Source organism: Strix aluco, chromosome 21 (genome assembly GCF_031877795.1).
Source record: "Strix aluco isolate bStrAlu1 chromosome 21, bStrAlu1.hap1, whole genome shotgun sequence".
Lineage (NCBI taxonomy): Eukaryota > Metazoa > Chordata > Aves > Strigiformes > Strigidae > Strix > Strix aluco.
Window position 1 is genome coordinate 9397337 of NC_133951.1, and position 26324 is coordinate 9423660.

At 46.8% G+C, this 26324-nt stretch overlaps 2 protein-coding genes across 2 annotated transcripts in view; both read right to left on the reverse strand.

Annotated features, from left to right (window-relative positions):
• The window catches only part of LOC141933223 (envoplakin-like), a 35004-nt gene extending 26049 nt beyond the window's left edge, over positions 1-8955 (reverse strand). The window contains exon 1 of the mRNA XM_074847686.1: positions 8865-8955. The gene's annotated coding sequence lies outside the window, so the exon portion shown is untranslated. The remainder of the gene's footprint in view (positions 1-8864) is intronic.
• Positions 8956-9043: 88 nt separating this feature from the next.
• SRP68 (signal recognition particle 68) lies at positions 9044-25402 on the reverse strand. Its single transcript, XM_074847710.1, has 16 exons — positions 25213-25402; positions 23028-23094; positions 22406-22519; positions 21232-21427; positions 20366-20448; positions 19411-19520; positions 18956-19038; positions 18594-18734; positions 15181-15279; positions 14797-14861; positions 14328-14487; positions 13539-13633; positions 13167-13296; positions 12657-12732; positions 11758-11810; positions 9044-11300 (listed from the first exon to the last, which is right to left on the reverse strand). The coding sequence occupies exons 1-16, from the start codon at positions 25385-25387 to the stop codon at positions 11073-11075; spliced, it is 1875 nt and encodes a 624-aa protein (XP_074703811.1). The 5' UTR covers positions 25388-25402; the 3' UTR covers positions 9044-11072.
• Positions 25403-26324: the final 922 nt, after the last annotated feature.

Here is a 26324-nt window from a genome sequence, read left to right on the forward strand (position 1 = left end):
GGCTCCCAGCAAAACACTGAGGGCTCATGGCAGAATGAAGCTCCAACACAGCATCACAGGAGCCTCAGCCATCAGGATTCAGGCTCTGGGACAAACTCAGGTACCAAAGCCCCAAAGACCTGGGTCTGAGGCTCTACCTAGACACCCCATCTACACAAGATCTTAGAGCAGGCCTCTGGGTACTTCTTTCCCCTGTAGAGCAAAGGTTCAGAGTCCCAACTGGTTCCCAGTACAGCCCAACACCCCCCTGGCATCTCTGTGGCTCCTGGGGATGCCCGTACAGGCTGTGCTGCACAAGTGGGGCTGCCAAGCTCTACAGCTCTCCTAAACCACAGCAAAGGCTGGCTGCTGTCTACGTCCTCTCGGTTTCAGTTAAAGCAAAGTTCGAAGTTCCCCACAGACCAGGAACCCCGTGTTTCAGGCTGATCCAGCACAGATCCCACAGTGACATGTGATCCTTATCCAGTGCAGGACCAGGGAGGGAGGGCAGAGGATGGAGGAGAAAGGGGGACAGGAACAGATGGGGACCACAGCCCCATCGTAAGCACCAGCCATCCATGATGCTGACACAAGTTTGTGGCTGTTCTTCCCCATTTCCTATAGCCCAAGGACAACCCAGGGCCTGGGGTCCATTGTTATTTCTTGGCTGACGTCTTGGTCCTCTTTAAATTGGCACAAAACAAATCATGCTTATCTCAGGAGAGAGGGAAAGACATGCATGGGACAGGTCTCCTCTGCAAGGGTCTTCCTTTCTGCTATGGTTTTGCCCTCCTACAAGCTGCAAAGCCTGACCTTTTCATGGTGTTATGATAGCTTGGGCACTGCCTCTCACACCATGATCTCAGAAGCATGAAGACAGGAGGTCCCCCCAGCTCAAAGCACTGCGAGGCAGCTGGTGTGGACCTTAGGAGAAGGGGTGACCTCTCCTCTAAGGGGGCTGGAGTTAACGGGTACCTGCTTGGGGGCCAATCTTTGCTGCGTGGAGGTCTACAGACAGGACAGAAAGTGGTTGCTGAGAGATCACCCCTTTGCCATTAACATCCAGTTGACCAATGACAACAACGATGCTCTTTGACCTGAGCTGCTGGAGGGCCCCAGGGAGGAGGAACCAGCACAGCACATCACCTCTAGCCCACAGGACCAGACCCTGCTGCATTTGCATTCAAAGGCTTAAAGCAAGCTGCAGCCTTGCCAGGGACAAGAGTTGAGAGTATTTGAGGCCAAGTAGACCTCAGTTTGTACCCACGCAAAACAGGAGCATGCAGAGGCCCATGGCTGTACAGGACAACCCTTTCTCTGCAGGGCTGCTGTTTGCACAAGCCAGGAGGGGATCAATCCCCTGTGAATTCAAACTAAATTGAACCAGATCAGCTGTCTGTAATGCCCTGGAAGACAGCATGCTCGCACATGAAGGAAGTTCTAAGAATTAACACAAAAAGCAAACCAGGCACATACCAACACACCCCCCCCCAGACAACCTGCTTCACAAGCCATCCATCATCTGCAGCCTGGAGCCAAGGGACAGAGCTCCTCGCCTGCAAAACTTTAAAAACAGCACCTTCCTCTCCTCTGTTTAACAAGGCAGAGGTGTGATCCTTCCCTCGGCCAAGTCTCCACCTGGCAAGGATCCCTTGGAAAGACAGAGCATTTTAAACACTAACACCCTTTGATCTCATCCCTGTGCACACACAGACACACGCTCTGGCAGGCAGCAGCCACCTCCGTGCCACACGCAGACAGGAGAGATAAACACGGGGCTAATCTTGGGGCTGCTGTGAGGAGAGGCAGCTGCTTGGCAGAGGAGCACTTGCCTGCTCACAGAGAGTGCGGGACACAAGCTAAACGGGCCAGATCCTGCTTGGTTTTGAGCCCTGGTCCAGGAGTAATGCTGAGCATCCAGCCTGTCTCACCACAGAGAAGGGACCTGCCTCCTCTTCACTCAGGCAGCCATGGTGGGAGGAGGAGAGGCAGAGCCAGCCCGCTCATCCCACACAGAGCCCATGCGAGGGGGCAGCTCCTTGCTGCCTCCTCACTTGTAAGGGGAGCAGGGCTCACCCAGCCCTCAGCAAAGCCCCGAGGGGTCTGTCACCATCCCAGCCTCCGGAAAGCCAGAGGTAGAGCCAACAACACCTCCAGGGTGACAGGTCTTGCCAGCCCAGTGCCTCTGCCACCACATCCAGCCCAGAACAAGCTTCTGCTGCAGCCCAACACCTGCTGCGAGTGAGGGATGCTCTGCCTGCTGCCAGCCCAGCCTCCCCCACACTGCGACAACCATCACAACCTGTGCGGGTTAAGGGGATGTCACTGCAAGAATCCTCAGGGGAACGCTTGAGACGGGCACTGCTTGCTTCAGCCCAAGTTACTTCCAGATCCTCAGCAGGTTTTGTTCAGACCAGCCCCGGCCGTGCCAGGGCAGAGTACGATAGTTAACCCAGGCTCTGCAAGAAGCAACAGGCAAGGAGACCAGTTCAACCAGTTCTCCACCACAGCCACCCACACAGCTGTGCCTGGCACTTGGAACTGAGCTCAAATCCCTGGGCAGGACTGCCCTCAGACATACTTGTGCCTCTCAGCTGGAAGCCCCAGCACAGGTCTCCAAGACCATCCAAAACAGCATTACCAAGGGTTTCCCATCTCCCGGCCACCCCACACCACAGTCAGGCAGCCCTCCACCCCAGCTCTATTTCCAAGGGGATCACTCTGGACTGCAACTGGGACTAAGCTCCCTGCTGCCGCAGCTGGCAGAGCTGCTGTGCCCAGGCGATATCATCCATTGGGGAGACGGGCCAGGGGTGGGCAACCTTCATTTCACTGCAGGTAGACCAGCCTTGAAACATTGCTGTTGATCTACAGACAATGCCAATCCAAGAGGAGGTTGTGTCTTGCCCAGGCAGGTCCCTGGCTAGGCTACAGCTCACTTTGGGGGCTGAGACGTATCTCCTGGGGGTATAGGCGTGGGGCTGGCTGCTCTGGCACGGCTCCAGGCACAGCAGGAGATGGTAGGGGAAGTCACATCATAATCATTTTATTTGCTTTCCAGAACAGGATCTGGGGCTTCATCCCAGTAGCCTGGAGCTGTGCCAGGATGCAGATGCCAGGTTTTACAGAGCAGTCACATAACCAGATGCTGCTCACACAGATGAGTAGGTCGCCTGCAGGGACAGATAGCAGGCACAGCTGTGTAGAGGACCTTGGTGAGCAGGTAACATTTCAGGGAAGGAGGATTTCAGGAACAATCCTGGACTAATCTTTCACAAGAAATTGGCAGAGGAGGAGGTTAGAGGATGGTGTGCCTTCGTTATCAGGCAGGCCTCTTTGTAAAAACTTAACAGAGGAGATGACGGCTTATATATGACCCATAAATGATGTACTACTTACTACCTGTTAAGACCATTTGCCCTTCTGGATGACAACATACTTTCCTCCTCTGCACCTCTTCTCACCACCCTCTGCGCACCAGTCCTCTGGATGAGTTTTCTTCTCACTTTACCTCCTTGTTTTCGAACTTCTTCATTCTTGAAATCATTCTCCTGGGAAGTGATGTGCTGAAATCAAAGCAGTGAGTAGAGCCCTTACACATGCTTCCCATGTCACACCACTGAGAGCTGCTCCTGGCCAGACACCTCACGGATAACTCCACCATTAAGGTCTTAAATGACCCTGTAGAAGTGGCAGGTACCTACAGCAGAGCAATGAAAGGACCTTTAAAACAAACTGAACAGGTGGGAGGAGGAAAGCAGGAAGCATCAGTGAGCACAGATGCAGGAGGGTGGTTGGGGTTTAGTCTTCAACACACCTGGAAACAGCCTCAATTTGTTCATAAAACACCACCTACAGAAGAGCAGTTAATGCATCTCCTCACCTGATTTACACCAAGTAAAACCAAGGGCCCATTTCATCAACTGCCCTGTCCAGCAGCACCCACCACCACGTCCCCAAGGACAAAATTAGGAAGAGCCTCACAGCCGCATGGTCGGGGAAGTGCCCAGTGGCTGGACAAAGGCTTCCTACTGTCTCATCTCACCTCTCAGCTTCACTCCCCTGAAAAAGCAGAGGTAAGTCACAGCCACTCCTGCCTGTGTTCAGCATATGATTTTTATTTCTAATAGTTTGAGGTGCACGAGGCTGCAGAGGCAGGAGCCCTCCATAACAGTGACAGATGCTTTGCTATGCAGATATGCTGCTTGTTTGGCAACAGGAGCAGCAGCTACAGCCAGCCCAGACCAAGACCTGTTGCAAAGGATACATGGTCTTTGCAACTGGAGACGGAGGCTATGAGACTTGAGCTGTCGTCAGCGAGAGGGAAACCCTCCTAAGAGTCTCCAAAGCCATGGAGAACAGGGGAGCATGAAGAGCAGAGCACACAGAGCAGCCATGGGAGTCAGGAGCCACGGGCCCCCGGACACTCACCACCTTGGGAGGTATCAGAGCCTGTTCCCACCGTGCACAAGTCAGCCTCCTTCTTCCTCGCAGACACCAGGGACAGCATCTTTTCATATAATTTTTACCCCAGCCCTTTTTCTTCCTTGTGGATCAGTTTTCATACAAGCCAAAGTGAAACTCCAGAGCCTCAGAACAGCCTGCCTGTTTTAAAAAAATTGCCATCCCACTGGGAAAATAGGACACTTGCTTAAGTCTAAAATTACTCAGTCCCCAAGCCTTGTTTTGCTTTGCTTTATCTTTACCAATTTATAAGTAGAGGGGAAGTGCAAAGGCCCCTGCACTTCTCCCTGCAGGTCTGATTAAGACCCATTAAAATGCTTCCTGGGACAGGGCTGGGCTCAGCACCCTCCCTGAGTCAGCAGAGGAAAGCGGGCTTTGGCTTCAGAGCCGGCTCAGCACCAAGGGACCTTTCTCCAGGAGACCAGAGGAGACCAAATCCAGCACAGCTCCCCCAGCACAAATGGAAAGTCCCTGTCCTGCTCCTTTGTATGTCTCTAAATAAAGGGGACATTCGCACCACGCCATCTCGTTAACAGCTCAGTCCCAGGGCTTTTATGGACTACTCATCCCTAGACCCTTTAGACATCAAAAGGACCTGCCTGCTTCCCACCCCATCGCCTCTCCAGCCTCATTACACCATCCCACAGCTTCTTCTGAGTTTAAGCCCTAGAGCTAATGAGCAGGACATCCAGGCAATTCCCTACAGCAGCTAATGTTAGCCTAATTTTCCTCTCCCCAGAGGATTAGCAAGGCTGTAATAGCACTAAATAAATTCACTAATGGCAGATTCTCAAGACACTTTGTCTGGAAAACTTGTTTATAACTTACAGGATGTAGCCTGCAAATTTGGCTTTATTATCCAGTGACACTGCTGAAGGGAGCAGCTCCCCAAACACGGTGATTGGATCTGAACAAGATGTGTCCTAGATCATTAGCCAGGCAATGAGAGGTAATTAAACACCTGCCTGGAAAGGCAACCTTCACACAGGTGACACAGGTGGAGAAGCACCCCATGAAATCAGGGTGGGAGATTGATCAAGGTTTCTTTCATGTCTCCCCAAAAAGCTGCTTTACTCAAATGGCAGCACCCAGGAGAAGGGACCATCCTGCACAAATGCCGGGTTAAAGCACCAGGCAATCGGCCCATGTCAGGATGAGGGGAAGTTAAACACGAGGGCAGGTTTGCTCTCCTCTGTGCCTCCACGCTCAAGCGCAAAGGCCTTATTAGGTGCAAAAATACCTGCAGGATGTTGTACTGTAGGTGGTGGCCAGCTGAAACACCGGGAGCAGCTCAAAGGTGTATCTGCTTGGGAGAAAAACTCCTGGCCTCGATACAAAGAGCTGACTGAAGGAGAAGGCGTTCAGAAGAGGGGTACAGGCTGGAGCACCCCATGTGGAAGGAGGATGCTCACACACCAGCTAGGAAGGGTCATGCTTTCAGACTCCCTCCAAACCAAACCCATGGAAGGGCTCCACTTGCAGCGCAGGATTAGCAGGGAGATGAGACAAATCCCTCCTGGGTGACCAAGGCTGGGAACAGAGCAGTGACAGCCCCTGTAAACCCCGTCCCAGACAGGAGGGCAGTGCGGAGGCAGAGGGTGCAGCAGCCAGGAGCGTTGCTGAGCTGGGGTGGCTCACACCCCCTGCCTCAGCCAGCCAGCCCAGAAGCCCTGAGTGTGTTTTAATCAGACACGAATCTCCTGCAAAGCTCCAGTTTTGAGCTGCTATTGCCTGATTCAGTGGCGAGTGCTTCTGCGTCACAGGGACCAGAGTGGGATGAATCTGTCTGCCACAACTAATTCTATGTGGCCAGACTTCGCCTTCCCCAACTTAATTTGATGCTCTGAGAAAATTAGAAGTTCTCCTGCTTCTGTGGAAAAAGGCAAGCACTGAAGGTAATTCAGAGGCTTTGATGCTGCTCTTTAGTCATTCGGGCACCACAGCCACGGCCTCACTCCCTGGACTGACCACGGGCTGGGGATGAGAGTCACTAATCCTCATGCACAGCATGAGCCTCGGGCAAACTGCTGTGTCTGTTCTGTGCATGGACACCACCATCCTGCAGCCCAGCAAGGGAGGGACAAGAAGACTCTTCCCAAAGCAAGAATTTTAACTTTAATAACCCCAACACCACAGGTGCCCAGCAGAGGAGGAGTCTGCCAAAGATCATAGTAGGGCAGTGCCTAGAAACAGCAAGTACACGCTAGGAGCTGGGTCTGAATTTGAATTCAGTGGCATTGGAGAACATGAAAGCTGCACCCAAGGCCACATGCACACAACAAACATGCAAACCATATCCTTTGAAAGTGGTTTTAAACCTCCCCCTTTGAGACAGTACTGCTTTTTAGGCCAGAGGTGGGAAGGTTTTCACTCCAGGTTACTTGCAGTAGCCCAAAGAGGGGCTGGGGACACAGGGGGGTACATGGCCGCAGCTACCTCCCTGCCACGCCAACACTCAGACACAGAGATTTGCACTTGGGCTTAAGCTCTAACCCAAACATTGTAATCCAGCGTTTGGCACAGAGCAAGGCGCTGATCATTCACTCCCCAGTGCAAGAAGTAAATCCCCAACACAAAGAGCAAGGACACTGCAGGTATTTGGGCCGGATGCTCCAGCGCAAGGACCCGCCAGCTCCATCCCCAGCCAAATCCCACCATGATCCACAAGAAATGGGATTTTTGCAGCAACGGCCCCAGTTACCCGACCAGCAGTTGAGGCGACTCTGTAGCAGGCTAGCGAAGCACCGAGCCTCTCCTCAGACACAAAGCAGCACGCTCAGGCTGAGGAGACCTCACCCAGAGGGAGAGGGTCAGGGAGCGGCTGCATTTCACAAACCTGTTCACCCTCGACATGGTTTGGGTGAGCCCGAGAAGCGAGAGCCCAGCGCCAACCTTTGCTGTAGGTGTGTCCCTCCGAACCGCTGCGTGATCAGCTCCCAGAGCAGAGAGTTGCTCCACACCAAACCCTCCGCGTGCCAGGGACAAGGGGGTGGTCGGGGCAGGTCCCGGGACGAAGAAGGACTCGAGCAGTGAGGCAGGTTTCTGCGCTGGGCTGCACAGGCAGCTGCTGCCTGCAGCGCTGCCCAGCACTTCCTCGATCCAGAGCAGGGAGGAGAAGGCAAAGCGGCTGCCAGAGGCTGCTGCTGCTCCTGCCTCGGCCCCAGGAAAGCTCAGAGCACACAGGCTGCTGCCAGCCCACCTCTGCCCAGCAGCTTTCAGGATCGTTGTCTGCTTCCTATTATCTTTCCTCTTGAGCCTCTGTTACCCACCCGGGGCATCCACCATGCACTCCTCCCCCCCAGATCACAAAGGGCTCTTCTCTGGCAGACAAACCAACCTCCAGCTGCTCTTAAACTTGAAACTAGCAATCCTGGCCTGAAGAGGAGCAGCCATATACAATCAAGATCCCATCAAATCACTCCTTTAAGTGAGAAAACACCCAACTTACATCCCCAGCTGAACACCACGGGGTGCCTGTGCTTGTAGCTCTCACAAGTGACAAGCAATGATTTTCTTTAGTGGTGCAATACCTTCAGATTAAAATACCCCCAACTCCTTGTTTTAAGGGACACAGAGACTGCTATTTAGGAGCTCTCAGGCCAGACTATTACTATCCCACGTCACCTCTCATTTCTCTCTTTAAGCTCAGTTTGTCTCATGCTAATCATTTCTCCTATGTGCCATTAATCCCTCAAGAACTATCCCTTATCACTAGACTCCTCAGAAGGCACAACCAGACCTGAACATCACCCCAGACACGGGTGTATCACTGGTGGAGGGGCCGAGGGCCATGATGCACATCTCAATTGATGCAGTGGTACCAGGCATGGCTAGCTCAGCCTGTAATTAAAATTTCAGCACTAAGTCCAAAGATACTCCATAGGAAAAGTTGATTGCAAGCAATAATCTTGACCATTCTGCCGGAGCTTCCTGTTTGAGGGCAATCATGTGGCCTACCTGCCAATTAATTCATGGAAAGAGAGCAAACACTTTAAAGCAAACAGTGCAGCCTAATGAAAGAACAGAGCACTACGGAAGCAGGTTTCCAAGCACCATACGCCAGTGCTCTGCATCTTGCTGGGGCTGTTTGAGGCACAACCAACACCTGGCAGCTCCGGGGAAGCGGATTGTTCCGCACGTCACGTCAGACACTTCCCTCGCCTGTGCCAGTCCCGTCTAACTGCTGCTGCCTAAGCCTCGCCTTCGCCATTCCAAGCTCCACAGCAGGGCCAAAAGCCTCAAACTTTTGAGTTTGATTTTCATCCTACAGGTGACTTAACAGTACTTTTATTTTTTCCTTTTTTTACATTTTTTTCCTAGTGCCTCATCAGTGCCCTCCACATTAAGTCACAACACTGCTTACAAACCCCACTCTACTCACTTCCCATTAACCCAACATCAAAACAAATAAGCCAAGTTACCTCTGAGAGTGGTGCACGTTATCTGAGCCTTCAGGCAGAAGATCCTCCTCCAGAACTAAGTGGCCATTCTCCAGGGGTTAAGTAGTCCCAGGTGATGGTGTGACCTTGATCCTCTGAATGGTTCGGAGGCAGAGTGCTTGGTGTTCTCAATGCTCAACATAAACTACACGCCTCAGAGGTCAGGAATAAAACTTTATTGTTTTCAGATTTCTTATCTGCGTTCAAACTAATCAGTTATCTGTCAAAAGATGTTTGACATAAAGAGGCCAATTGCTCTTTGCTTTTTGTAACAGTAACCAATTAGAAAGTGGCCGCAGTACAAGTTTCACTGGAATCAATCCAGGCACCACATAGATTTGTGGTAGGAAAGCAGAAAGGAGTTTGGTTTGCAAACCAAACAGAACAGTTTTCAAAGTGATTTGATATAAAAGCTGAAAAGGAGAGAGAAGCTCAGATTAACGTACACAGAAAGAGGTACCGTGAAGCAGATCAACCAGTTGATGCCTGTGCCAGTTACTGCATGACCCTTCCTTGTCTAAAAGGAAAAAGGCTTCACGGGGAAGTGAAGTCTGTCACTCAAGACCATGTTTTCCAGAAATCTGATGAATAGTCTTCCATGTTTCAGCTCTACACTTTCCCTTTCTTCTGTAAAATCCCCCAGCACCCAGAGGCAAATGGAATTAGCTAGAATACCAGAAATTCCCATTCTGTTTCCATGTTGCAGAAATTAAACAAGAAGTTCCTCCTCCTTCTCTTACCCCTTTCTGAGCACAGAGTTCTCTGGAAAGCTGCTTTGTACTTTGAGAACTCGCAAATCAGATCAACTTGGAACAAAGCAGCAAACATTCATATTAAAATAATGGGAATTGTTAATTTCCCCCATTTATCTGACATGCATCTTGCATGGAAAATTCCCATCACAACAATCTGATCATTCAAAACCGTTCTTCTGTTTCCAGCCCTATTAACTCCAATGCCTAAAAGTGGAGAAAACACAAAGTCAAGACAACTGGTGCAGAAGAGTTAAGGCAGCTAGAACAAACTGCTGTTTCACCTTCCAGCTACAGACCGAGTGAAAACCCAAATACTGCTAGTGGAAACTTCCAAATAACTTCTTTAGGAACAGTTCTGCCCATGTGCTGTGGGTTTTTTCCCATTTAAATGATCACGATTATGAAATTACCCGCATTTTGAAAGTGCCTATCACCGTAGCACCTGGGCGTCTTTTTTATAGAGTGTCTGGCGTGACAGAGAAGATCTATCACGCAAGAACCTACTGCCTGTTGCTTATTCCTCATTTCAGGTGTATCTACTGACCGAGGATGAGGAAAAAAGCAACAGATGAACTCCAGAAAAAGATCTTCTTGTTTTCAGGCAAGGTTTAGATAAGACAAAATGAACACTGAGAGACCCAACTTCCTGTGAAGAGCAAGTAGCTACTTCTAAAGCCACCCATGAAGCTTAGTTTCCCAGGAAAGGCCCTGTAGGAATAGGTTCTATACTGTATTTAGGTATTTAACAAAACATGTATCAATAAAGAAGGATCTTGTTGGCCCAGAGTACAAATTCAGGTTATACTCCACCAGAAGTGGGGTAGCCATTAACATCGAGTAAGGTATTCGCCATCCTTATTGATAAGGACAGAGGCTCTATTTTGTCAATTCTGAATGTTACATTTTTAAAAAATACACACTTTGGAGTTGAAAGGGAAGGAGAAGTTAGCCCCCTTGGCTACTGTCTTTGGGTAGGCAGCCCCACCTTGCTGGTTTAGTTCCCCATCTACTTTTGCCTCTGTTTCACCATCACACCCAGATTTCTAGACAAAAATACCAAATTATGGCGTCAAACAATGGGGTGGAGAGAGGAATCAAATTATACCTGTGCCCTGGTCCATGGTAAGTAGATGTGTACTGGCCCTGAACAGGCCACTGGCCACAAAGCAAGCTCCCACTTCTCCAAGCAGAATGGAATTTCTCTGTGCTCCAGATTATTTTCAGCTATTTATAGTGTACGTATGTTTCTGAATAGATTGTTTGTCTTTAATACACTGGGAGAGAATGTAAGTGCACAGACATATACACAGAACACAGGGAAGAAGATGGTAAAACTTCCCTCTGTTGGTTTCAGGTGCAGGTATTTGTGTCCTAGAACCTCTTGGAGCTTTTCCTTCAATACAGAATAAAACCTCTGTTCCTCAGGGGGTCCTGGTTAACTTTTGAATCCGAAGATGCCCTTTATATATCCTGTGAGGCCACTCTTGGCCTTCTGCTCCACCTTGTCCTCCAGAGGTGGGAAAGCAACATGATTAAGGGCCAGGTCAAAGAACAAGGGTTTGCACGGGATGGGCTGGAAGCCCGGAGGGAAGTGCACGAGGCTGACTTGCTTGCTGACAAGAGAAGGATCCAGACAGAAAGTTTCAAACCGTTCCGAGAGTGGCTGAAAGAGACCAATGCAGAAACACAAATTAAACATGTGTCAAATCAAAGCTGACAAGGGTCAAACAAGCAAGAATTAAGCAGAAACTGAGACAACAAGCTGAAGTTCCCTTGCATGACATCTTGGGCCCTTGAAAATTATTCGGACGCCTGTCAAAGCACCACTGCAAGATTTCTGGAAAACCTTCCCACGTGCAGGAAGAAAGCTAAATAAAAAAGAAGATGCCACACTAGAAGCTGCAAACAGCTGCCTAGCTCCTACCCAAGGAACCTCACTCTGTCAGCCACCTTCATGACTTGCAGAAGGAAAACAAGCCTAATAAAATATCTTAAATACAGTAGTCATGACCAAACTCCCACCAGCGTGACATTCTTGAGTTGCAAGAGACAAGGTAACAGGTTAGAAGTAACGTTCGTTAAGAACACTACTGGAATTTACCTGAGCTCTCAGGTCTTACCTTGCCATCCTTGACCTGAGACGGAGACTCAGTCTCCTGAGTATCATTTGCATCTGCAAAATTGAAGAAAAAGTGGTAAGAATAACAGGCAAGGTCTTGGCATAAAGTAAGACTGTCTCAGGAGTCAGCTGTCCTCTAAGCTTAGCTATGAACCTTGCTTTCGGGGATATGCAAGACAGTATTTTCAGTAAAATCAACTTGCTTTCTAGACTAAGAGGATCACATGTACGCATCTATAGCCAACACAGCTCTCCAGTGATGGAGAGCTTCTTCACATTGTCATGAGAAACTCCTGAAAGAAGCACAGATTCTGAGTTAAGCACAAAGCAGCAGATGATGAGAAGACCCCAGCGGGGTCTGTTAAAACAACATTAAGGCAATAAAGACAAGGCAACCCATTACTTATCTTGGGTTTCCACCAGCAGGCACAGCAAAGACAGCAGCCCAAGAAATCACAAGCTCATCCATTCCCCCAAAGTTCCACTAACCTGGTGGACACTGACAAAGAGCAGAACAGCACTGCTCTCCCCTGTAGCTCCTCCCAGTTAGGCAAAACCGGGATGAGTAAGGCCAACTTGTTTCAGCGAAAAAATTAAAACACTGAACAGAGCGTTCTGTGCAGGTTACCACAACAGGTGCACATCCTCATGAAGCGTTTTCACATCTCTGGGCAGGGAGCAAGATGCCAAATGTCTAGTCATTGGTTGCCTAGCCACACTACACACAGCTAGAAGAAGCTAGAACTGGGAGGAAAAAAAAAGTGTTTTCCAGAGCCTACACACATCAGAGTGAAGCAGAAAAAAACATCTGGAGCTTCAGAAATGAAATAAAAGGAATGAAATAGCTTCAGGGGCATTATTCAAGAGATGTTAGAGCTCTAGTATAATTGTGCAACTCACCTAATATAGCTGCTGCTTGCAAGGAGTATTTCTCTGCATTGACTTGAGTGATCAGATCCTGAACATCAGGCAGCTCCTATGTCATTAAAGAAAATTGAGAGACTGAAATATGCCAGTTTAAGAGTTAGGGTGAAGGTGAAACCTGACAAAGTAAGACCTAAGAAATTAAGTCCTAGTGCTGATAATCCTTCCCAGAAGAGGAAAAGCTGCAATACAGTCCTTCAGGCATTACAGAAGTTGTGTAACAAAAAAAGCACATGTGAGGAAAAAGTGGTAAATTGTTATGGAGTTGTTGCAGCAAGTCTGCCTCTCCTCCAAAGCAAGTGGCCAGCTGAAGCATTTCCACATCACTAGAAAGTCTCTACTATAATGTGTCAAGAAGTCACACCTGTACAACTCTTCTCCCTACTGAAAGATCAGTCTTGAATTGTAATGGCCTGGCATCTAACTGACAGTAAGTGCCGGGACAGAGCTTTTTCATAAACTCTACATACAGGATTGGGTTCCTACCTTCAAGCTGTTCGTATAAGCTCCAGCTCCTGACTGAACTTGGCGGGCATATTTCAGCACTCTCTCGTATAAAACAAGAGCTTCACTCCATTTCTTTACCAAGACATAGGACTGTGCAATGAAGAAACACCTGCAACAGCAAGGAGTGGATCCTTGACATGTTTGTTATCCGTACCTTTTGCCAACCCAAACGACTGATAACAAGAGACATTATTAAGCAGCACTGGCCAGTTTCCCCTTTGCATCCAGTCTTCATTTCACGAAAGAGCAGAGGAAACAGCATTAAAGTTCTGTGCAGCACATAGAACTTTGGAATAATAAACTTTGAAGATGTAATGTCTGCTAAAGAAAACATGGCTGTTTCTCAGTCACCTGTAAGCTTTGTACACAAGTGTCTTCAATCCAATCTCTTTTTGAAAGTTCTTGTCCTCTTCTAAGCCAGGAAGCTGTGTCAGTTCCACAAGGTTCTGTGCAAAAGAGAGTCAGAGTAACAAATGCAGGCATTGTTTTCCTCTGGAATCTGCTGGAGTAAGAGAAAGCTGCCCCTTTTAGAAAGTCAACAGCACACTCCCATGGAAATAGCTTGCAGTTTTCTAATTATCAGTATGGTAACCTTGTGAAGGACAGTCATTGAAACTTGTGCAAGTTTGCCCTCAGGACAGATTTCCTGACACAAACAGGAATTAGGGGACAGAGACTCCTCAGATTTCACATGAAGGAATTATTTCATAAAGCATTTCTCTTTCCCATTCACAACCACTTCAGCCACAGGCTCCCACAGTTAATAGAAGATTTATGTGAGAAACTGAGAAACTGCTTATGAAGAACAAGTACATTTTAAGTATTTTTAGCTGCTACTTTCTCTGGCCAGCAGAAACTAAGGCAGCTATCAGGGTGCTCCATAAAATAGTCTGAAAAAATATTTTAAAACTGCATTAGTGTACAAACAAGGGCACCCATTCTAGCAGCATTTTCTGTTCACAACTACAAGGGGGTTTTTGTGGTTCATGTACATGTTGAACATCTTCAACAAGGTAACTGTAGGTACTCAGTTGCTCTTCAGAATTCACAGGCAGTTCACCCGCGCTGCTGTATTTTCTACAATAAATTTTGTACCAAAGTCCTCTAGTTAGTATGAAGAATTAGTTTTCCCAGCATTACCTGCAAAATGATATCGTAAAGACGGATCAGGTCCTGAGGCCGTGCTGTGCGCTTGCCATCCTCTTCTGACCGCTGCTGCTGCAGCAGTGCCTTCTGCAGAGACTTCGCCATGCTCTCATTGCGCCTGATGGCTGTTGACAGCTTGATATAAGTCAAATAACTAAAAGGATAAAAGATAAAATACCATTAGCAGACTGTCAGAGCTACTCAGACGTTACTCTTTGTTCTGAAAAAAATTCTTCCCTCAGTCTAAGCTGATACTAGTAGGGAAAAAACCACCTGGAAAGTCAACACAGGACTAAAATGTCTTCAAAGCGGCATGTATCAGATCCTTACCTGTACAGTCACCCTTTGAGATCTGAGAGGCCCAGAACAAAAACCCCATAAACCAAAACCAAACAAAAATAAAATCTTGACATAAGAGCATGACTTCTTCACACTAGTACAGGCAGCAATGTTTGCCTATTACCTGTGTAAGTACTGGATGTTGGACACCTTCCCAGAATCATTTTCCAGAGAGTGTTCCCGCTGCTTCTGCACAAATTGTGGACAAAACACCATATGATTTACTTAAAACTGGCAGATGAGGGAAGAAAACATCAAAAACAATTCAAGGTTTGGATAAACCAGGGAAGTTATAACAGATTTTCAGGCAAAAGAATGAGGGCTTCTACATTTTTATTCATCTTCTCCAGTTCTGAAAAGAGTAAAATCAAAGGTGATAGACTGTTTTGCAGCTTTTTCTTAAAGAAATCCCAACCACTCTTAGTGTTAAGCAAGTTTAACAGTAACAGATCAGTCCCAAAGAAACGCTATGTTGTTGAAAGTTGAAACACTGATGTTTGCTGCTTACCTGGTCTGGTTTCAGATCTTCCCGAACAGCCTGAATGGCATCTCTACACTCACTGAGTAAAGATTCAAACAAACGTTCCTTTGTCTCCTCATTTTCTGCCTAAGAGCAAAGAGAAGTTAAGACAAGTATCTATTAGAAATGTCTGCATTTTGCATCCTGTGATGCAAGAATTAACTGAGGAAATTAAACAAAGTTTCTCCCAAATTATGGCTTTAAGATCCACAAATAGCTAGAACTCCAATCCGTATCTGTCTGCAATATGTTCTAGGGGGCAAACTGCCAGAAATTGCAGGGAACACGGTCAGTGCTGAGAATTTAGCAGCACTGAAGGCCTAGCACACCCAGCTCTGATCGCCTCATCCCTGCAACAGCCACCTTCTCTGCAACTCCCTTCCCTTCCAGGATGGCACCCCCATTGCTCCAAGAACAGCTGAGGTTGGACTGCACTGTGGGAAAGGCCCAGCGACAGAGGGAGAGCTGAGCATTACTGAACTGGCAAACTACCAATGCAGACTGTTCTTGTTATGCTGATTTAACTTCTCATGTGGTAAGAACATGTAGATGATTATCTTTTCTACACTCCCACTCTAGTAATGCTCACAGTGGCAATAATTTGCTTGTTTGAAACATTTTTAAAAGTAACCCTGTATTTTAGTAGCAGGAGTGACTGAGTGCTTTTCTGCTGTCACCACAAGTTTTGTTACAAAATTAAGTAGCTTTTGGCCTTCTGCCCCAAACCCAAAATTTGAAAACAACTTTTAAAAACAAGTTGAAGCCTGATCTCTGCCTAATGGACTGGCATATCATGTTCCCAATGAAACAATGCACCCAAAACCAAACTCAACTTCCATTCAGGTGACTGAGAAGGTAACCAGATGTGGATCACAAGACTCTTCCTGATTCAGTAAGAGAAACTGTCCAGAAACAAGCCTCAACCTTAGCAATCAGAGCACAAATTAAAGTGTATCAGCCCTGTGTTATACCACTTCCATGTCCTATAACAGCGTAAGATGAACTTTGCTGCAACAAATTTGCAATTGTCCAAATGAATAAAAAACTGTCTAAAAACATGCTTCCTTGTTTATCTTCCATAGAGCTCTAAGTCTCTACCTCTCCTCAAGTTTTCAAACCCATTAAGGAATGCTATTTTTACTCTCTCACAAAGCCTCAGCTATCTTGACCTGAGATGAAGGCAGCCTTTCTGGGTTTGGGGTTTTTTTGTTGTTTTATTTTTTTTTTAAGATTTGCTGCAAGAATTTTTAAGGTGGGTCTAACTACTGAGAATAACCAGAGACAAGTCTGACAGCATTCTCAACCTCACCCAGAGGAGCACAGCAATTTCACTGTATGCACAAAAATGAAAACAGACGTAGCTAGATCATCAGTCAAGTACAAACAGGGAAAGGGCTGGGCCGTGCAGTGAAACAAAGGCTTTCCTTTCTAAGCAAAAACTCCTAAGGTTAAGCTGATTCTATGCATAAATACACATATGTTCCAATTTGGGAGGTACCAGATCATAAAACTGAGATACAAGTGCTACAGCTGGTGACTCAAGTGCCCTGATAGAACAGCACAGGCTCATCTTAAAGGGATCAAGGGAGCCGATCCCACTGAACCCACTTCTGAAAGTCTAGGAGTGCTCACTTCTATTTTTTATTTTCTTCTAAATCATCGTGTATCATCTCTGAAAGTTACTACCCCCCATTTTTGCTACAGTCCTAGTTACCAAAGATGACCACAGAATCCTTCAGGCAATACCAGACAGGAGCACACTTGTTGCTCTGCCCTTTAGCCTTCTCACTTCTACCTGGTTAGAGTCGATGGCCCCCTGAAGTTGTGCATTCAAGTCTACAAAAGGGCCGACACAAGTAGTTTTAAACTGGGATACGTATTTCAGTTTGACTTATTTGTTCTGTTTCTCCCGTTACCAATAAGACACTGAAAGCAATGGTGTAATTGCGCTGAGAATCTCAGTTTTACACAAAACACACATTTCTGTTTGCTTCTAATCAAACCCTGAAGAGTGCTGCTGTTATGTCAGGGTTTCAACTTAGTGAAGACTAGCAGAAAGGTGCCAAAGATCTCAGGAACCACAACGCATTTAGCTGAAGCTGGACTGCCCATCACAGCTGACACAGCAGCTGCAGAACTGCTTTCAAAAGGCCAAGTTTTAGTCCTCTGGGAATGTAAATACTGCTGCTGCGTGCTCAGCTCTCACCATTACTAGTTGTGATCCAGCACCACAAAACTCCTCTGTTTAGTCAGGGCTTCCAAGGAACACAAAGATGAAAACAAATTCAGATCACTGTTCTGCCTCAGCTTTATGGAACAAAGAGGGTAACTAAACTAAAAAGGTCCAACTGCCAGCCTGGCAGGATGGAAATAAATGAGAGAACATTGAACTCTAAGCTGCACTTCCACCTGCTGGCCATACTAATGTACTCCCTACAAAAAAATAAATTCAGCAACATACAATTCATAACATTATGACCAGACTGGCTAACACTAATGCTTCCTACTCAGCCATATCCTCCTTATCCTATTCACACTATCTTCTTAGCACTATCTCCTGCTCTTATCCGCTTGCCTTTGTAGGGTTTTCATTTTATCATTTAAATTTCTATTTATCATCATTATTCTGCTGATGATAACTAGTTTTTTGATACACAAAAAGCTCATTATTAGTGACAACAGTTGTTACTAAAGATCCTTTTGCTGCCTTTTCAAACAGCAAGGGTGCTGTACAGAGCCACTGGGAAGCAGAATATGTCATCTGGGCACCTTTTTCAAGGAAAAAGCCTCATGTGGAAAATTTGGCTGCAATACTAAAGACATGGATAGTACGTGCCACTGCAAGTGTTTCAGAACTGTTACATTTGAAATTGATTTACATCCTGACATTTAGTAATCCTCCTCCTGCTTTAGAGGATTTGCCTAAGTTAAGAAGAGAATGCTGGAAATCTCATAGCACCTGCTTCACCTGGCAAATTGCTTTTTATTGCCGAAAAAAAGATTTTGATTGCTTTGAAGTTGGAGCATTTGAGCAAGACACTCAAAAAAATTAGAGCAGTAATTCAAAACCAGTTACTCTTTAAAATTGTAACCTTCATTTCCAACTGACTTACGAATAATAATGGTTATCACTGTGCCATGGAAAGGTAGCACTTCTGGGCAGCACAGTGCATTCAAAAGGGCAGATCTCTCACACTACCACTTAGATTACAGGAGTTATCCCCAACTGACACTTCAGCTTTGGGTTATAGTCAATATTCCCACTATTACTTTTAGCCTTCCAACCCCAAGGTTGAGGAAAAGATTATTCAAAATCTTTCAGTCCAGGTATCATGTATTATCTTGCACACTGAAGGGAAGAGGAGAGTTAGAACCCCAGCACTGGAGATGGCTTCTGTTACCTGAACAATCGCTGCTTCATTGTCAGCCAGCCCCAGCAAGAAGATCCTCACTTTGTCTATCTTCACTGGAACGGTTCTTCCTCTCCACTCCACCTCACTCATTGTGGCTGCCTGCTTTGCTCGAGTTTGGGTAATCAGTGCCTGAAGAGAACAGACTGAACTTACGAGCTTGAACTTTAACATATCCAAAACCAAACTTTTCAAATTCACATTACACTTAACTACTTTGAAATCAAAGGGCTTTTTAGGGAAGTGGTTTCCCACTCTGATACGTTCTGGCTCTTGAATAGTGTGCTGAAGCAGTATTTATGCTCAACAGAGTGATAATGAACGTTTCAACTTGAAGCATGCAAACAGGTTACCTCCAGTTTTTCTGCAAGAAGACCTTCAGTGCCACCAGACCTCAGCCTCATCTGCATCAACTCATTCATAGCAGACTGGTCACCTGAGAGTGTTAACACATCAAGATCACATTTCCATCTGAGTTCACAAATTATTTTAATATCAAAAAGGTAATCAATAGATTTTATACTGGCAATCTGGGGACAAAGGGAATAAATTTACAATTTCATTCTGACTTCATAAGCAAACTACTGCAAACAGGTATTTTGTCTTTTTACACAAAACCACATGCACTGTTGTAAAGTGAATACTTCTCCACTGCTAAACTGACCCAGAATGTGTGCAGAACTTGCCCAAAATATTATGGACTCACTGCAATGTCACTTAGACTAGTATTTAACTATCAAGTCAATATCCCTTTCCTGTGAACAAGCCTTGCTCTTTATTGAAGATTAGATACCCCCCCTTTCCTTACCAATATTATAGGCACAGTAGCGAATGTTGGGTGAGATCTCTTCCACACGCTGGTTATACAGTACAGCTTGTTCTTCTGTGAAAGCATTGGCCAGTTTTTCATATATGGTCCTACAGCAAAAAATAAGCATTAACACCGCAGTACGTGTCATTTTGTGAGATGCTATCTTAAGGGAAGCGTTTGTGTCTCCACTCTGGAAGATGCTATTTCTTCAGTAGTACCTCCCAGTTAAGTGCATAATTAACTAAACAACTCACAGAGCTGCAGTATATACAGTATATAAGTAAGTATATAAACTTATGTCCTGGTTTTGGCTGGAATATAGCTAATTTTCCTTCTTAGTAGCTAGAATAGTGCTGTTTTGGATTCAGTATGGGATTTGGGATGAGAGGAATGTTGACAATACACTGATGTTTCCAGTTGCTGCTAAGAAATCAAGGACTTTTCAACTTCCCATGTCCTGCCCGTGTGCAGGTGCACAAGAAGCTGGGAGGGAGCATGGCCAGAGCAACAGACCCAAACGGGTCAATGAAATATTCCCTATCTATAATGTCATGCTCCGTCTATAGATGAAGGTTGTCTGGGAAGCTGTCTCACTCTTCGGGGACTGCAGTTTCAAGATTTTTCCTCCTCTGGGATCACTAGCCAGGAACGGGCTGGGCATCAGTCGGCAGGTGGTGAGCAATCCACTGTGCACCACTTGTTTGTATATTCTATTATTACTATTATTAATATTTTATTTTTATTTCATTTCAATTATTAAATTGTTTCTGTCTCAACCTATGAGTCTCCATACCTTTACCCCTCCAATTCTCTCCCCCATCCCCTGGGGCAGGGGAAGGCTGAGCGATCAGCTGTGTGGTGTTTGGCTGCCGGATGGGTTTAAACCACGACAGCTTACTAGACTGATCCAATGTTATTTACTAAATAAAGTTGGTGAAACTGGGGAACTCACTTGCATTTGTTGAAAGCCTCCATTGCTGCCTTCCACTCCTGGTGCTCAAAACGAAGCATTCCTGTGAGGTAAGCCATGTATGCCTGCAGACAGCACACAGGCAAGTTAATTTCCCCAAAACTGACAGCCTAGTTTGTACAACCTTTAGTATGAAGACTGCTGCAACGCCTACAAGAAGTGATTAAGCCTTGCCCTTTTCATTTGCTCTTCCCACAGAAGACAACTGATTTGGATTATGGGTTAATAGCTACCTACCTTTTTTTCTTTTAACTGATATTGCTACATTTCCAAGGAGATAACAAGCAACATCTTTGCTTTCATGCAATCAACATGGCCCACTGATGTCACAAAACTTTTTTTTTCCCCAGGAATAAGCTACAAAATGGCCATTTAAATTAACTGAATACTACTGCAGCCCCTTGTTCAAAGAGGCTGGTGTCACAACACAGTTGCTTTCTGTGTTCCAGGAACCGAAGCCACAAGTCTTGTGTTCTAAATGGCTACTTTAGGGCATTTAACAAATAGGCAACTCAGATAGGCACAGTTTCTTAGGCTGTGTTGCCTCATCTTAGTCTCTCTCAATTCTTTTTACCTTTATTAAACATTCTGCTCTTCAAAGCAAGGACAATCCTTTGATACACTTAACTTCTAAACACCAGGTCCTCATCTTGACTGGTGCCACTGGTTATTTCTGCAATTCCAGCAACTGCATTAAGTCTAAGCTATCCAAAGGGAGACATTTTCCAGTTGTAGAATCAGTCAATTTTGATTATCTACTGCTAGATGAGAATAATCTCTTCACCTAAAATCCAAAGGTTTCTTGTTCAGCTTTCGCTGTAACACAAGATCAAAGTATCAGTGGTTACCTGAGCTTCCAACTTTGTTTTGGCATCTACTCGGTTACTTTCACACAGTCGCTCCAGCTCCTCAGCATGTTTCACAGCTTTGCGCAGGCGAGACAGCAAGTGAAATCGTTTGCGAGGCTCTGTGTTTGCTTCCTGTTTCAGCTGCATGGCGTAACTCCAGGCTCTCTCTGCATCCATCAGAATCAACAGCAAATACCTACGGGGCAGAGGAAGATTAATGAAGAAGTAATGACATTCAAACAAGTATTACCACATCACCTCTAGTCCTTTGCCATGTGATCTGCAAAGTTTGGTTAACAGAAGTTCAGCTTGGTTAACAAGGGGTAGATGCTTTTCTTTCTTAACACTCTAAGCACACACAGTTTTATTATTCCTAACTGTTTTCTACTGTATTTCTTGCTACATAATTGTAATTATCCAACTGAGGAAGAGAATTTGGTATCATTCTGCAGCACCAAAGACATTGCGAAGACAAGTGATCTATCGTGTTAGGTTGCTCTTCAAACTGGTTCAGTATGGGTAAATATGTCTGTTTTCCCACCAGCTAATGCTATAAATGCATCTGGTTTCTTAACAATACAGGTGAAAACAGCATCATGTTTTCTTTTCCCCACAAGAAAAGATAAGACAGCAGACATTTCAAGTGTTTCTAAAAGATAAGAAATGAGCCCAAAATCCTGGCTATTCTCCACGTATTCTATCAGACAAGCATTCTGTCAAATTTTGAAAATCTAAGTAAAACTTGCAATCCAATACAGATTATGTTGCCAACCACAACCTTGCTGGCTACACCACTTACGTTATCAGCATTCACATGACTATCTCACAACTTATCCGAATAAGAATTGTCATTTTAATATCAAAGTAATTCACCGATTATGGAAGGAACCCATTCTGGCAACTATGAAGGAAGAGAAGGAACCGGCTGTTGCTTCTCCCCCTTCTCCCACTTGTTCACATGATGAAGCAGGATCTGAGCAGTGCCTCTTCCCCCTGCACTGCAGCCTGACTTTCTTCTTTTATTAGTATCTACAACACACATCTCTGAAAAGAAACATTTCTGAGTATACTGTACAAAACACTTTTCCACCACACCCACATGAAAATAAATTACCTAAATGAAAGAAACTATTCACTAATACACTGAACACTCAATTCCATCCAGTGACTGTACCTGTTGTCTGAGAGAATCTCTTCAGTTACTTTCTTCCCAGTGAACTTGTGCCTGTTTCCCATCTTGAAGTTGAGAGTTTTTCGGAGCCGCCTTAGCCTACGGGAGCAATAACCCCTAAAGAAAAGACAATCACAGTCAGTTTGGCCCAAGAACAACTTTGTTTCTGTTTACTGCTCCCTTCAACCAGAAATAAAAGGACTAAAGGCTGTGACAGGCAACATTTTAATGACTAAGAACTCCATATACAGTAAGAGGCAGTTCAGAACTACTTGTAAACCAGTGGTTAACAGAATAGAAGATAAGAATATATGTAATAATTCCTGATCTTGAAAAATCAGAATTATGTTCTTACTAATTGCTTTATGTATGTTTATTGAACACTCAGTTCTGGAAGAGTATAGTGAGTATTAGTGAGGTGTTAACAAACAAACTCTTAAAGGGCAGTGGAGAAACAAGAGCCAGTTGATATCCTTCCAAAGAGAACAGTCACAGCACGTTACATCTAATGAAAAGAAGTGTACAATGCTTCACATGAAGCAACTTGGCAAAGGGTATTTACTTGGCAGATTGTCTTTGTTGCTTAAATGAAGTAAGTCACCAAGACACCCACAGTGTTACTAACCTGTACCTCTGGAAGTCTCCGTGTCGTAAACCATGCTGCTGCTGAGACTCCTTCACAATCTGAAGGACTGTGATTTGCGTTAAGGCAGATTGACAGTACAGTCTGTTACCAGTTCTTCGTTCTACCCCAAAATAACAGAAGGGAACTCTATAGGTTCCATTAAGTGAATGCACTTTGAACAGAGGGGCATTCAAAAACCTCCTAAAAACACACAACTGAGAGAACTGATGGTCCTAAAAGGCCTCATGACTGCACTGCTTACTTCAGAGCTTTATGACTGTCATCAAGGCCAGGACTAAGACATACCACAAGCACCACCTCTTACAGATAACCACAAGAGTGTTGCTGTTACTAGAGCTCGTTTCAGGATAATAAGCTATGCCAACAGATGCATCTAGGCTAATATAACTGACTGCCCTAGCTGTGCTACACCACCTCCCCAGTCACACTTGTGACATGATTTTGTTGGCAAAACTGAAATAGAGAGCAGCCTTCCTGCCTCAAACGTCCCATCTCTCAGGAAAAGAACAGAAGTACACTGAGCAGAATCACTGCTGCCTTCCTGGCACAGCTTCCACAAACAAACTGCTTTCTGAATAGAGAAACTCATAAAAAGAGCTTTTGGGAAGTGTTCAGGGGGCTTATTTTCTACTCAATTTTTCAACACACTTCTAGTCTTACTGCATATAACAAGTACTCTGTGACAAAATCCACTGTCCTGTGACCTGTGATAGCATCAATCCATGATTTCCATCCAGCCTCTGCATTCCTTAGCATATTTGCTGATTTCTGTGCATCCTGTCCTTACTTTATTCACTTAGTTACACTACCAAATAAAATCATGCTTTATTCTAGTAAATCCGCTGATGTTATTCAGTTTACAAGGCAGATTATTTTGTGAAATAAAATCTCCATCACAACAAGAAATCTCCATGCTGTATGTATTTATATCCCAAAATTTCCCTTTTAAGCTTTCACCAAGAAGCCTTAAACCCACAAAACCAAAACCAGACTATACAATGATGCCGTTAAAAGAAACACTATTCTTACAGCTGGAGAAACTACCAGACTTTTAAAATTTAAAACAGCAGATGTCTATCAAAGTGTTTTCTTGGAATTACACCTAAAAGGAATTCTCTTTAAGTATTAAAAATCTGCATGAATAGTTATTGCACTGAATTAGTTTGCATTTGTAGAACAAACAAGTCAAACTTCAATGTCTCAACATAGCACTCCTCATCTTTGCTGCCAACCAGATTTTTTTTCAGACTGTCTTTTACCAGTGCAGTTACTCACTGAATTCATACCCCCTACGCTATTTACTTTTTCACTGACTTAGGTATTCCTAACGTTACCAGAGCAATTACTACGTCCACATCTTACTCAACAGCTGCTAACTTTACAACACCTGCCATATGCCAAATGGAAAACTGCAACCTTATTTCACTCGGGTTTTCCTCTTACCCAGAAGATAAAACTCAGCTCTGTCACAGCTGTGTAGCTAGACTAGTTTCACATGAAAGTTTCACATACAAAAATGCCATGAGCTTTACATACCACATCAGATTTTAGAAGTGCTAAATCTGGAGGAGCCTGTTTGCCATCTCAGCATACCTGTTAAGATTTATTTTATCCACTATTGCCTGCTTCAAGCATTAATATTACCACCAGAAGATTACTGACAGCCTGCTCTTAACTAAAGCACACAGCCTAGCACAGAGCCCTGCTCTGAAGGCTGATGACAGCTGTCACGCGGCTCAGAAGGAGATGCTGCGAAGGTAAAGCATAAATCCACAATTCAGAGGTGCAAAGCTGACTCCCCCGATTCATCCAAACCAAACCCTCACCGCCAGGGACCGCGCGGGCTAGCCCCGGCCGCCGCACCGACACGCTCCCGGCACCTCCGGGGCCCCGACCCCCCGGCTCGCAGCGCGGCTCCCGCCCGAGGCACGGGGCAGCGCGGCCTGGGCGGACCCGCCGCCCTCAGCGCCGCCCCCGCGCAGGGACAGCGGAGTGTCCGCCGCCCCGCCCGGCCCTCTCCCGCGGGGACGCAGAGTCGGCCATGCCCGCCCGCCCGAGGCCTGCGAGTCCCCGCGCTCCACCACAGCGGCCGCCACGTCCCCCCGCCACCCACGGGGCCGGGCCTGCCACGTCCCCTCGCCGCCACCGCCAGGGCGCAGGATGCTCTCCAGGCCCAGGCTATCGCCGAGGCTGCCGGCCTGCGGCCCCGCCGGCCTCTCGTTCTCCTTGTTCTCGTCCGCGCCGCCACCTCCTCCGCCGCCGCCGCCTCCTCCTCCTCCTCCGCTGCCGCCTCCCGCCCCGCCACGGCCGCCACCGGCGCCCTGTCGCTCCGCCGCCATCTTGTGCCCGGGCCGCCGCCGCGCTGCATCATGGGCCGGGGGAGGAGAGGCGCGCGCCGAGGCCATGGCGAGCGCGGCCGGCGCGGGGGCAGACGGGATACGGGAGGACCCGAGGCGGGGAGTGGGCTGGCTCCCAGGGGTGAGGTCCGGGGGCTCACGCAGGATTTGGATACATCTCCCACCCCCGGTTGGATCGAGCCCTCCTGCCCTTGCCCCCCTCATCCACACCGGGGCTGACCACCCCCCCCCCCAGCCCCCAGGATCGGGCCCCCAGCCCCTTCTCTGCCCCAGGACTGATCCCCCAGGCCGCAGGGTCACCCCCCAGCCCTAGGATCAGCCTCCCCCTGCCCTGTCCCCCTCAGTCACCCCAGGACTGACCCCCCAGGCCCCAAATCAGCCCCCAGGATCAGCCCACCTGGGACTGACTCCCCCGGCCTCCCCCTATCCCTCCTGAACCCCTGGCTAAAGGGCTGGCTCTGCCCTGCTCAGCACCAGCCAGGCTGATGAAACTTTGTGAAACCGTGGCCTTCCTAGGAAAATAAGCATGATTTGAGGGTGTAGGTTTGGAAACTCTAATGAAAAGCTGTTCTGCAGGGCTGGCTCAGGTTTTCACCTCCAAGAGCTGGCTGAACTGATCAAAGGAGGCTTGAGCAGATGGCAGCACCTTCATGACCCAAAGCATCTCAGGAAAGGACTAAGGATGTGTTCGTGGCTGCAGGCTCAGCTGCAGCCCTGGGGAGCCAGTAGTCTGCAAACCTGGACAGTGCCTGAGCTGAGATGGCTCATGGCAGGCTGCTGAGGGGCAAAGGCAGACGTACCCACCCTGGTCCTCAAAGACCCCCAAGGTGCCTCTTGCTGGGAGTAGGGACTTGTCGGGCACTGCAGACCTGGTCCCAGCAGGGCTATGCTGTACCTGGCTGGTGCAGCACCGTCCATG